Raw genomic sequence first — 13,508 nt, 5'->3', positions numbered from 1 at the left:
AAGAGAAAGACCTTTGGGCTTTCACTGGGTACAGAAAGAATACATTCACTACTTCATTTTCTGAAGGCAGCGGTAACTATCTGCAGCTAGAACAGCTCTGTTTCCCTGGGAGAAGACCTTGCAGTACTTGCCTACAAATTCAATTACTTGTTATGTCTCTGCAGTTTGGCATACACATCTTGTGCTGGTTACTTATATAGTTTATAAAATTACCAGACCACTCAGAAAATTGTATGTTCTGTGTTTTGCCAAAAAGTGCCTACCACAGTAAACCAGACTGCTGAAATTCAGAGACTTGATGTGTGGTTCTGTCCATAACCTGTACTAACTGATTCCCTCCAGGACATCAATTAAAACCTACCACGCCCAGGAGAAATTTAAGAGTTCTGTAAGCATCATCCCTAATAATCAGTCTCTACTGCAGTGAGTAGATTGTTGCGGTTGCAACAAAGTCCACTGCAAAAGTCTGTTTTTGGCCTAAATGACACAAAAGTTCTCCTGTGAAGCCACTCAAACCTACTGGAGATGTTTTCAGTTTTAAAAAATGCTGGAAACTGCTTTCCTTGTGTCTTGAGTGAGGAATAAAAGTTGGAGGATCTTGCTGGAGGGATGTTTTCATGTCTCCTGAACATTTTTTAACCAGAGATCTGAGTGTTAAATTTACCCAGTTTACCAGCATCTCTTGTGTGTGTGTTATGACCAAGTATAAGCTCCTAAACTGAACAGCCATACAAGATGTAGCAGGGAAACAGACTTTGGATTGAAAATTTATAGAAGTTACTTCTCTTACCCAAACAAAAGGAACTGTCTTGCTGTCTGTAAGCAGGAGTCTTGTAATCAGCTCATATGGAATGCATGAGTGCACAGCACACTTCTCATTCAAGGCAGGGGTAGTTACGCTTCTGTATTATGCTATGTTGTGTAACTGAACTGCTTCCTGAACTAAATTTRTAGTGCGCTTGCTTCCATTTTGTAAGGACTTGTTTACTTTTCCTTTCTAAGTTTCAGAAAGAGGCTACAGAGTCTGATTACCTTTTTTGTGTGTTTTAGTTACATATGAAATTCTTTGATTTTTTTTTTTTCAAGTTATCCCTTGCGAACTTCTCTTTCCCCTGTTCTCTGCTCTGCAACATCTCTCTGAACAGTGGAGAAAGAGTTGACATGGAGCAGTAATACTAGAAAAAACGCATTTTTTTTTCTGAAGTGTGCTGGCAGTGACTAGCAGTGAGCAGTGAGCTCGTGCCTGTGGAACAGGGCATTCTTGCCCAAAGATCAGACGGCTGCCGAGACTTTCAACTCTTACTGAAGTGCTAGCTAACTCCCAGCACAGGTCTACAGAGATTTATGCAGTCTTGATTTTTGTTTAACGATGTGTTATGGCTCTCTAGTTTGCAATAAAGAGAACTCCCCAAATCAGTTTCCTCACCACCTCATTAGGAAGGCAGTTCAGTTTCCTAATTAGCTGTGGCAGCACTTGCCTTGCTGCTGTTTAGCTTTGATACCTGAGCCAGTGTATATGTGACTGCAACAGAGGGGCTAATCAGGTTCTAGATAGGCTCCCCTGTTCTTTCCTGCTGGGTAAAGCTTGCTTAGGTTTGTGGAGAGGTTTTAGGTCTCTATTTGAAAGTGAGTTTATGCAAAACCTAACAGTATTGCAGTTTTGTTTTCTCCACATCAGTAGACCTTTATCTGAATCACGGATTAGATTTCCACGTCCTTAAATCTGAAGGACTTTGAACTGGTTCTTTGCTTTTATGGTATCTTTTATTTATACGGTGTTACCCAGCTGTACTAGATGAAGTAAGGGAAGCTGAGGACATGGTTTAGTTCGCGCTAGAAGACTCCCATCTCCTAGCGTATAGTCTCATGGGCTTATCCTGTGAAATATGATTCCTTTAGTTTATCTGCTATATTAGATTTTGGGTTTTCCCTTCTTTCTCTAGCCCCAGAATTGATGTGGCAAGAGGATTCTGCTGGATCTCTGTGGGATTGGCCCTGCTGGCTGTATGGCAGGGCTCATAGAGTACTGTTGATCCAGGTTTTGAAATTGTATGCTCATATTGCAGCAGAATTTGTTCCGTCACCAGAAGCTGTTTTGTATACTCCATGGAGGGCTCRCTCTGAGGAACCCCCAACATGCTCTTTGATCGGTAGCTCAAACGCAGACCTCCACGAGCACAGTCATTTTTGGTGGGTACCTGTGCCTGAAAACACATTGGCTCAACACTAACAGAAGCTTGGCAGTATGTCAAATGTTGGAGAGAGTGGTGCAATGTGCTTGTTTTTGCCTGCTCTGAATTCCTTCCAGCTGGAATCTCAGGACCACAAGCTGATACTAATTTTGCATTGTCAGACCTTGTTTATACTGCAGCAGTGATTTTCCTGACATATATTCATTTCATTGCTTTGCTCTTAAGCTGCCACTCAGTAGTTCATGTGGAAGTTGTAGATGGAGGCAGTGGGTTCACAGCGAAAGGAGATGATCCGCTTTGTGTGTGTGTACACATGGGTGCGCTTTCTGTTCAAAATGGGAATGTTTTAAAGACTGTAGGTCAAGTCTGGTGTGTGGGAGAAGGACAGTAGCAAAAGCAGTAATCTCTGAGGAGTCCCCGTGCTTAGCAGAGCAGTAACATGTTAAGCAAATGTGGTGTTACTAGTTCAAAACAGTACACTGCCGTTTTTAGGATGTGCCTCCATTTTCTTGTGAGTGCATTTTGAAAGGATTCCCTGTTGGTTCTTCCCAGACCTTAGAAATTTCCCACTGGTAATTCCTCCAGCCAGTGTGGCATTTGGAGGCTCTTCAGGGCACCAATATTTCCTCTCCTTTGTATGAGACAGGCTGTGAACCTATGTGCTGGCTTAGAATAAGGGCAGCAGTGGTGATGATGATGAAGGGACTCTTTGGCAGCCTGCCTCTGCTGAGCTGGGAACTTTGCTGGGACATCCCGAAAGCAGAGGGGCGTTTCAGGGCTCCATATGGAAAGCAGGAGGAAGGAGTGGATGTTAGACTTGATCTGATCACTTTAACCTAGGCAGGCATTAATTGCAGTCCTTCTTGAAGTGCTAGCCCATTTGTAATGAGCACAATGTCCCATACGTTGCAGATATTCCATAATCCATTCATAGATGTGTAAATGCTTTAGAACTAACAGTTAATCAGTAACTAGACATAAGAAAAGCTGGAATGAGTGGTAGAATTTCACTGGACTGTGCTAAGGCGTTTTCTGTGTCATCGGCACACTGTCCTCCAGAACTGCTTGCTGACTCTTCCTGTTCTGGCCATGTGCTAATGACTGGGAATACCACCTTCTTGCAGGTTAAGGATTTTAGTTTCATGTCATTTTCTTTTGTGCCTCTAAAACATACTGTTCAAAGTCATAATCATTTTTTGGATTTGCATGAGAACAAAGGCTGTGTTTGTACAGTCCATATCAAGTCATTAAAAGGACAGCAAATATTATTCATGGTAGGTTCTCAGGAAGCAAGTGGGCATCTGTGAAAAAGAGCACACTAGCAGATAAAGCAAACAGAATGAAGAGAGGTAATGCAAAGGCTCATCGACTAAGACTGTGAAAAAATCTGTATTCCTGACATGAGTGAGTCCTTTGGAAAGTATTAAAACTGCATGTCCTGGGGAACTACAGACAGGAATCCTCAGCTGGTAATTTCAGCTGTGAAGCTCTCTATCAAGATGCCTCTAAAAACATAACTGTTGTATCCAGGCAGTCTGAAAGACTTCTAGCTCTAAAAGTGTGTCCTTAAGTTAATTTAATTTGGGGAATGTTAAAGCATGGTTATGTTGTCTGGTTAGCTGTCTGCTTCAGGGAGTACCATAGAAATAGAAATAATTTCAAGAAGCTAGTAAGTAGCTGCAGGTGAATTCCTGTGGTAGTGACAGTAGATGATCAGGTTTAATTACAGGTTGCAGGGATTAAGGCGGGCAGTTGCTACTGTTTGATTGACTGATCTTGCATGTCAGACCAGAGATGTTCTGATAGAGGCCCTGCTGAAGCAATAGGCTGCTCTTCAGCACCAAAGCCTGCCTTTTCCAGCCACTTATACTAGGCTTGAGTGGTGGCAGTCCTTGTGTGACCCATCTTGGTAATGGGCTTCTGGCACCCCTACGCTGTGTGGGAGCAGGTCCAGCCTGCATGAGGCTCTGGGCTGGGTGGTGCAAAGAGGGGAGGCTGGTGGTGGAACCACCCCAGGCTATGGGAAGTCAGCCCTAAAAGCCTGGCCAGTGCCAGTCTGCTTTGAAGGGGGAAGGTGGGTTTGTTCTAGTGCATTCTGCTGTGTCTAAYCTTTGTCTACCTTTGCAGCGATGGAGAGGTACCTGGGGGGAACCCCATGGTGGCAGGTTTCCAAGACGACCTGGATCTGGATGACAAAATGCCCAGCAGGCCTGTGCTGGCAACAGAACGTGTGCCCAGCAAGAACATCACCCTGTCCAGTGAGGAGGAGGAAGAGGAAACAGTGAAGGACTCTAAGGTCATACTCATGCCCAGTGAGGACATTGATACTCAACATGAAAAAAAAAGGTACAAAGTACAGTCTAAAGTGTGAAATTGTGTTGGCAGATTTGGGCCTCTTCTGAACCCTGCCGCTGACTTCCTGTGCAGCCTCCAAGAAATCCTAGCATCTCTCTGAGCCTGTTCCTTAAACTGCGAGCTGGGGATATGTTTACTTTAGGTGTGACTGATTGACACAGTGTTTTCAGAGGGCAGTTTGTAGCACTAGTAGTTCTTACAGTACAGCTGCACCCTACCTAAGTAACCTAAGTAACATGTCAGCGCCTATGAGCTGTGTAAAGTCTTCTGTGGTCCCTGGTACATTACTGTTTGGGAATGGCCCAGCCTTTTTCTCAAGTTAGAACAAAAGACTGTAACCAAGCTTCTGAATGTCTGTTCCTAGCAGTGTGAGAAGGACAGAGAAGTTGAGTCTTGCAGTAAGGGGAGTGGAAGTCATTCATCACATCCTATGCTAGAGAATGATAAACTGAATCATGTTTTTCACATACTGTGTGGTCCGGTGGGTAATATGAGCAGGCTTGGTCCACTTGGCCTACTGAGGCAGGCACCTGTGCATCAGCATCCTTGGGGACAAGAGAGCTGTCTTTCAGCATTTGATTTACTGCCAGAAGCACTTTTATCTTCTGAATGGTGTTATTTTGGACATCTTCCCCCCTTTCTGGATGCACTATGTCTCCATTTGAGATACACATTGAAGCCTCTGCAGGCTCAGCTATCAGTTGGTCATTTTGCTTTGCTTATGCAGCACTGGAGAGAAAAAGAAATAGGATGTGGAAAACCAAAAGAAAAGTGCTTGTTCATCTCTTAAATATATTTCTAACACTGGCTAGACATGCTTGACTGTTTTGATTAGAGAGCCTGCCTGATGCAGTGACAGATATAGACATTAGGAAAGTATTAGCATATCAAATCTGGCTTTCATAGTCCTACAAGAGCTGGGGAGAGCTCAGTGTCTTACTTGCCTCCAGACATGTAACTCCTGGAGTTTGCTCTCATGGCCTTTTTACTGGGATTGAATTTGAGGGTTCTTGCCACCCCACTCCTTAGAGCTTGCCTGCAAGAGGCTGGGAACACAGTCGGGGACTCAGAGACTGCTAGCRTGGACAGGCTCTGACAACTTGTTTCTTTCTTTTAAGGTCTTCCAGAAATTCTTTGAAACCACAGAGCGAAGCAGTTTCGACCAAAGCAACTGGCCCRAAGCCTCCCGACAATTTACCTCCACGTTCTGGCTCTGAAAGAAACAGCAGCAGCAAGCCCAGCACTGGGCTGCCAGCTGCTATTGCTGCCACCCCAGCAGCAGTCCAGGCCCCAAAGACCACTTCTCAAAGCAAAGGACATGTTCTCAAAGAGAAAGTGGTCAAAGAGGAGAAGCCTGAGGAGTCTGACAGTGATCAAGAGGGACCAATAGCTACTCAGATGCTCTCATTTGTTATGGATGACCCAGACTTTGAAAGTGAGGAGTCTGACAGCCAGAGAAAGAAAATGGTAAATAACATGCATGAATCACTGCGTGCTACTGCAAAGCTGAGCTGGAAGTGTTGAGGCATCTCACTGAGTAGGGCTTTCATCTGCTCTCCTGGTCTCTCAGCAGCAGGTGCAGTAAGTCAGATGCTAAGCAACCTGAAGGGCTTGACTTGAGCACAAACTTGCTAATGCTTTGATTGTTGAAGTTGCACAGCAGTGAGATTTGTGGTAATGGATTTTAAGTGTGCTGTTTATTCTCAGTAACTCCAGAAATCGGTCAGTTCAGCAGTGTGGAAAGTATGAAATAGAAAACTGAGGGCTTTTTATTCCAAGTTTAGTATTTGAAAATGTGTGCGTGCCAGAGACAAGTGGGCTCCTTAATGTCAATCAGCAATCAAAAGGCCTTAAATAAGTTTACTTGGCAAAGCTCAGCACTGAAGTAGCAAAATCTGTTGGAGAAGGACTTCCCAGCAGACTCAGTAATGTCTCCATGATGTTCCACACATGGGCAGCTGCTCAGTGCAGCCTGCAGATGTCTGCTCAAACACAAGGAGCAGCTGGAGTCTCCTCTGGACCTGTTGTGGATTAAAGGCATCTTCTCTGGCCTCATAAGAACTTGCTGTTGTGGCTCTAGCTAGCCCTGATTTCAGGAATCTGCACTTACAGGCAGTGGAGCAATCTCTATAGAAACAGCCACATATTATTTGAGATAGGCATTTGCCCTTCAAAGGTACTCCTGATGTCTGAGTTAGCTGTCGTTTGGGAGTGTTTTATGTGTTTGCATCATTCTAGAGTCTTGCAGAAAGGATCGTTGTCCCAATTCCCCTGACCTTGGCTATGTGTCATCCTGTTGTTTATTAAATAATTTTCCATTTGTTCATTTTCAGTACTTGCTTTTCCTGGTACCTTAGTATAAAAGCAAAAGCGTTTGGAGCAAGTTTATTTCTCTTAGAAAGTGATTATGAGAAATGGGATTTGTAAGGGAGCTTGCCATTGCAACGGTGTCAGGGAGATGCTCCTCAGCTTATAAATGCTTTTCAAGTACAAGGTTTACTGGTCAGACTAAGCAGTAAAAACACTGCCATTAGCAAGAAGGAGGGGAGCATTTCCAAGTCATGAGAGCCAGGTCAGCAGCAGAATGAGTCCCTGTTTTGTCATCACAGAGAATATCATAAAAAGGAGAGGTTAACAAATTCTGAAGAGGATCAGTTGGCACGTATCAGGAGATCATTAAACTTCATTTCCATTCCCATTGTGCAGTGAGAGAGAGGATTTTTGAGTAATATCCAGCCTCTGCAGCGTCCCGTTTTTAGCCTGCGTGTAAGAGGGAAATTTGCATCAAAAGGGAGCAAACTCCCTTTTGGCTTGTCAAAGGGATTTATTCTGCAAACACAGACTGGTTCCTTGGCCCCAGTGCATGTTGCATTTAGCACACTAGACCCCTCCAGAGCTATACAGCACAGCTTTTTTGTCTGTCAGGTCTGGAGATCAGCTTTCAGCCCATCAGATCTGATATTCCCCAAAACAGAGGTGTCTCTTCAGGGCTGTTAAAGGCTGGTGCTGTTGAGCTGACACAGTTGAAAGTCTTGTTTAATCCCTTCACATCAGGAATTTGATTTTGCCAGCACAAACATGAAGTACCTGAGTGTGCTTTCCAATACCAGTGCTACCTATGTGTTTTACTGTCATAAGGAATAGAGCTTATAGGATCAAATACATTGATACCCAGCACTAACAGCTGAGTTTGTCAACTACCATTTCCTTCCCATTCTTTCACACCTGGAATCTTTGTATAAAAACCACTTAGAGATTTTGTGATGTCTGCCTTTTGTTGTCTCTAGGATGAATTCCCCATCCGGGAGGATCTCTCTGAAATATCTGATGATGATACCTCATTGGTGAAACTACCCCAGCCTGTGAAATCAACAGTCCCCTCATTTAAACTGAAAAATGACTCAGATCTCTTTGGCTTGGGTTTGGAAGAAACTGGTCCCAAGGAAAGCAGTGAGGAAGGTAAAGATCACACCTTGTTTCCATTCTTGCTGATCTGGTTTGTCAGGGATCTCATTTTTAATTTTCCAAAATAGTTCCAAGGTGTAAGCAAACCAATTTGCACTAAATAAAATACCCTATGACTTTGTGCACTGCCCTATGTGAGTGCTTAATGTGGTTTAGCACAGCACAAGTGACTTATCTTTTTAGTTTTTCCTGAGGAAGGGGGAGCTGGGCTCATCCATGGCATCAGCTGTATATTATTTCTGTCCCAGCTGGAAGCAGGAGCATATCTTTCTGTGAGACTTCCTGCTTAGCTTTGTATGCCTGGAAATTGGTGTTCAGCACTGCAGTATCCACCCCCTCAAGAACTTGGATCAGTTTGAGCAAAATGCTCTGACATACCCTGCCAGTTTGCTCTTCTGTTTTTGGGAAAGAGGGAGTGGGTTCTGATCATAACCTAAGCATCCCCCAGGGTTTTGAGGATTTTTCTCCCCCATCCCTGGAGGGAACAGATCTGCCTTGTGCAAATAATTTCTGCTGTCTTGGCATTACTGCGAAGCTACTTCCTATAAATCTGCCCCTGATGTCACCCAGAAAGATGGGAAATTAAAGACTTGAGGGGAGAAAAAGTTGTAAGCGGCGCAGGAGGGATTTCACTTTGAATAGCTGTTCCATAAGTGTAAGAAAGATGTCAGAGGCTGTGATGGCTTCATCAGCTTTTCACTTTGAGATGCTGAGCAGCACAACTTGCAATAGCTGGCTAGAAGTGAATCTGCAGAAGCTTAAATAATTACATTTCAGTTTAGCATCTTTAATAATCCAGTGTAGGTTCCTGCTGTCTCCTCTTTCTGGGATGACTAGAAAAACATATCTTGCTAGTCAGTTGGTTGGAGCTTGATCAACAATTAAATTTGTCCATGGTGGACTTGTATTTATCGATCAACTGAAGAAAAGAATGTATAAGCAAGCTACTGACAATTAAATATCACCCGCAGTGTCATTATAAAACCTCCTTTGTAACAGGCAAATAGGAACTCTTCTATTCAAGAAGTTTCTGTGCAAAAGTGTGGAAGTTCAGCAGTCAAATGAGGTGCTGAACCATTTGGTCAAAGTAACCCAAGACAAAGGTTTTGACAGTGGTTGACTCTGCAGCTCTTCCAGTACAGTGGAATTAGCCATGGTTGAACAAGGCACTGAAGCTTTGGTCTCATGATAATGCCATTTTCATAAACATTTTGAACAATAGCAAGTGCTAACCTGTGAGGATGCTCCCCTCTGCTGACAACATGTCTTTAATGGTCCTTTCAGTGCTAGTTGGACTAGCTAAAGCACAGAATGTACCTGGTCATACCTATGGTATTTCCATCTGTCTTTGAATACTGAGTGATCAGAAGCAAACTGTTCCCAGGAGCTCCTCTTCGGTTCTGGATTTAAGTCTGGTCTCCAGTCCGGCCTTTAGGCCTGTTCATAGAGCAGGTCTCTGTTGTTTTCTTTTTGTTTTGTTTTTAGTAGCAGTGATACAGTGAATAGCCTGCTCAGTACTCATGTCCACGTGAGTGGCACATATGGCCACAGGATAGACATGTGTCTAGTTCAATCAGGATCCGCGTGCAGGGCCTGTGTTGGTTTCTAAGGGGCAGAGTTGGGCCTGAGGGATCAGAATTGCCTTTAGATGTGGCTCCAGGACAGAGCATTTTGTTCTCAGAAGTAGGACTGCGGAGGTAGAAGTGCATCTCTCACAGTTTAATTTGATTAAAGAGAACATTGTTTTCTTGTTTGAACAGATAAACATCCCTCTAAGGAGAAAAAGAAGAAGAAAAAGAAAAGCAAAGAGGTACTGTTTCATTCCTGAGCCAGAGAGGGATGGCCTTCTACAGCATGCACTGTGTACCTAGTGGACTTTCTTCTATTATTCCATCCTACGGTCAGATCCGTGTTCCCCAGGCTCTGCAGCCAACTAACCATTTCAGGGCTTAAGAGCAAACTTTCAGAAAAATTACATTTTGAAAAGGCAATATGTGAGTTTATAAAATGTACTAAACAGAGCAATGCATCTCTCTGGGGTGGAATCTGTTGATTAACACCAAGGTTTTTTTCTAAGCAGAAGATGTCCCAGCAAGAGCTAATTGCAGAGGTAGCAAGGGAAGTCTGCAGGAGGCTCTTTCTTTGACATTTCTTGTCCAGTATAGTCAGTAGCTAGCACTACCTGACAGACCACTGCTAGGTATAAACCAGATGGTGTTTCCTCTCTTCTGTCCAAACTAGCAGACGGGTCTTCTGGAACTAACTCCCAGCCTGCTTCCATAGTGGACTCTCCTCCCTAAGTAAGGTTCCTGTCAGAGCCAAGTTTCAGGGTGATATATGCTGTGTTACTGGCATGCTCAGAGAGTTTATTAATAAAGCATTTTCTCATTTTGCAGGAAGAGGAGAAGTCTATAAAAAAGAAGAGCAAACACAAAAAGAGTAAAGAGAAAGAAGAGGGAAAAGATGAGAAAAAGAAAAAGAAGAAGAAGAGCAAGGAGAAAAACGAGATAGATGAACTGGAGGCTTTTCTTGGAGGAGGAGGAGCCAGCATGAGTAAGCCACGAGGAGGTGGGGACTATGAAGAGCTGTAGGCCAGCCGCATGTAAACACAGCGGACTCTTCTATCAGTGGCTGTCTCCATCTCTTCCTATGAGTCACACCAGGACAGGTGCAGATGTGTAAAGCTTTGGTCGTTTGCCCTGTAGTCCCTCAAAAGAGAGCTGGCAGAACAAAAGCTTTACATCTGTGTGTGCTGTTCTGGTGCATTCGTTACACAAAGAAAATTCAGCCGTGATGTACTTGAGTAAAGGGAAGGTTCAGGATATGATTTCCAGGCCTGCTTCCAGGTTATCGTTCTTTCTCCTTCCAAAGATGCCCAGCTGGGTAGCTGGCAGAGTGCGGGAGGCGAAGGGGACCTGCTTCCTGCTCCAGCCCTCCTATATTCTTCTGCTACACACCTGAAATTCCTGTCTTGTTAGAGGAGTGCAACGAAACATGCCGCATGAACACATCATGTTCGCCTGTCTCAAGTCTTTAACTTTTTATCCTTCCTATTTTTTTAGTGAGAAAGGTGGTATTGGCCATTGTGCCACCTGGCAATTGATGAGCTTTTAAATCGAGCACATTATGCTATGTACAGCTCTTTAAGACAGCAACCAAGGGCCAGAATGAGAGAGAGTGCGTGTGATTTTTGGAGCCCTTCTGAAAGGGACCTTTCTGCACAGCAACTTAATTAGCACTCACTGGTGCTGCTGTTGGAATTCATGAAGCCCCATTGATTTCCGTGGCCCCAGTGTCTCGGACACTACATGTAAGCTGCTATGCAGTTTGGGAAAACAATGCAAAGTGCAAAGCTAACTTGGAAAAGAGAGAGAAAAATCAGTGCTTTTCTGCATTTCCCACCCTTGAATTTGCATATAGTAGAATCCCATTCCTTCGGTACCTCTCAGGGAGATGACTATCATGGAAATGGAGATATCCAGAGCTTCAGAATTGTCTACAGAAAGGTGTTAGCATGGCAAGGAAATTGCTTCTCAGGCATTTTACAGTCATGCTGTAAAACAACAGCTGCCTCTGCACTGAGTGGGAAAACCACTGTAGCTCGGACAGCGTCCTTCCTGGTCCAAGTACCGTCAATACTGCAGGCTGTGTTTACTAGGCCAAGCCTCCCAGCAGCTAGCATGCTGCCCTTCCTTGCCCCAAGTGGAGAGCCTCTTCCTATCACATGAGTTTGGAAAGCCTTTTGATTTTTGCTCTGAAGTTAGACCCATGGATTGGTGCCTGCTCAGCAGCATAGGTTATAGGTGGATGGGCTCTACTGGCCAGCCTTTTGCACTTGCCTGTGTTTCCAGGAGCAGCCCCTTTGTTTTATGGAGCTTGTTAGCTCTCTGTACCCCTTCTGTTTTGGTTCTGGTGTCCCTTCTGCAGCCTACACAGTGAAGCTCCCTCTAGATTCTGTGTGTTACGTTACTCTCTTGCTTGCAAGTTGGTTTGGAGTTTGGTTTTGTTCTCCCTCTTCTCCCTCTCCCCTCTTTTTGTTATAAAGTGTCAACCATGAAATCCAAACTGAGGTTCCCTTCTATGTCCCTATAAGGCAAAATATTCTTTGGATCCATCTTCCACTGCAGAGTTGTCTTGATCAGCAGGCAACTACTACATTTTTCTTTTCTTTTTTTTTTTTTTTTTTTTCCATTTTCCCTCCTCTTCCCCCAAGAAATGCCCTTGTAACTGTTTCCTTGTACAACAAACTAGGTTTTTGCTGCATGAGCAGTATATTGTTCAGGTCTGTTTTCCATGAGCATTTGCCTACTTCTCTGAGCATTACTTCATTTCATGACACCGTAGGGAAATTGCATGGGACAGTTCAAACTTTGCACGCCTGGGGAGGAAAACGTTGACTGGGATACAACCAATTTGCAGTCTTGCTTTCAAAAAGGAAGGAAGACATTCGAGCTTCAGCTGACTGCATTCCTGAAAGCACTTCTGTTCTGTAAAGGTTTTGAGTCTTGTTCCATTTTGCATTGGAAAACCTGGTACAATCCATTCTGATTATAAAGCTCTGTTCTACAACTGCCTCTGCGCATCTTCTCCTTTGCAAGCTTGTGTCTGCCTGGACTTGTGAGCTGCATGTCCCTCCAGGACTGTTTCACAAAAGGACAGCCCACCGCCCCTTCCTCGTGCCGTTGCATTCTTACGCTTTGTGGAAAGGGCACCAAATTAAAAATTGCTCCAAAAGAGTCAAACTGAAGAAACATGAGTTCTTTCACAGAGACTGAGGTCTGTCCCRACAGAGTTACCAAGATGGTGTAAGGGCCAGAGTCTGTGTTTTTGTTCAGCTCTACTTCCGTGTGAATGCAGCTCTCAGGCTAGCAGAAGGCTGCACAGGCACTGAATCTCCTAGAAGAATTTATGTTGGCATTGGTTTATATCTCACCCGGGCCAGATTTGACCACCAATAGGAGGCTTTACACTCCCTGCAGCTCAGGTTCATTGTCAGCACAAGGGGCTGAGACAAAAACAAGTAAAAGATGAGTCATTCTGTTCCAAAATGCTCTTTTAAAAGAGAAAAAAAGGAACTCTCTTTACTCCTTTAAAGAGAGTAGGAGTCTCTCTTTACTTACTCAGGAGCCCAGAGAGGGTGTGTGGTATGTGTTGATTTTGGCAACAAAGCCAGAAAATCGTACCTGGGGGGTGAAGCAGGAGGGTGGAAGGAGATGGCAGTAGAAAAGCACTGGTTAGCCTGTGACTTAAACTTCTCTCCTCTTGTTCTCAGGAAACACTGACCTGGTTAGGACTACAGAGTAAGATGTAATCTGGTGCTAGCAAGCATGAGTGAGTGGAGAAAGAAGTAGACCTTGCTTGAGTTGTTCTTTCTGATGCCAGCATTTTGAATAAGCCAGATATAAAAAGTATGCGTACGTGCCTGTCGTGGGGAAGCTTCTGCAGGATCACATTGATATAAATAATTCCTGTGCACATCTCTAGAGGTACCAGTGT

The 13,508-nt window shown here is 44.1% G+C and overlaps 1 protein-coding gene across 2 annotated transcripts in view; it reads left to right on the top strand.

The window, feature by feature from the left end:
* Positions 1–12,754, top strand: part of RABL6 (RAB, member RAS oncogene family like 6) — a 54,235-nt gene extending 41,481 nt beyond the window's left edge. For both annotated transcript variants that reach the window (XM_085308323.1, XM_085308322.1), the window contains 5 exons: positions 4,320–4,538; positions 5,666–6,014; positions 7,835–8,006; positions 9,773–9,822; positions 10,409–12,754. In XM_085308323.1, coding sequence (XP_085164449.1) covers positions 4,320–4,538; positions 5,666–6,014; positions 7,835–8,006; positions 9,773–9,822; positions 10,409–10,603 — 985 coding nt within the window. In that variant the 3' untranslated portion in view covers positions 10,604–12,754. The remainder of the gene's footprint in view (positions 1–4,319; positions 4,539–5,665; positions 6,015–7,834; positions 8,007–9,772; positions 9,823–10,408) is intronic.
* Positions 12,755–13,508: the final 754 nt, after the last annotated feature.

Source organism: Rhea americana, unplaced genomic scaffold (assembly GCF_003343005.1).
Source record: "Rhea americana isolate MKP2758 unplaced genomic scaffold, rheAme1 scaffold_273, whole genome shotgun sequence".
Classification (NCBI taxonomy): Eukaryota; Metazoa; Chordata; class Aves; order Rheiformes; family Rheidae; genus Rhea; species Rhea americana.
This window is presented reverse-complemented; position numbering and strand designations above follow the sequence as displayed.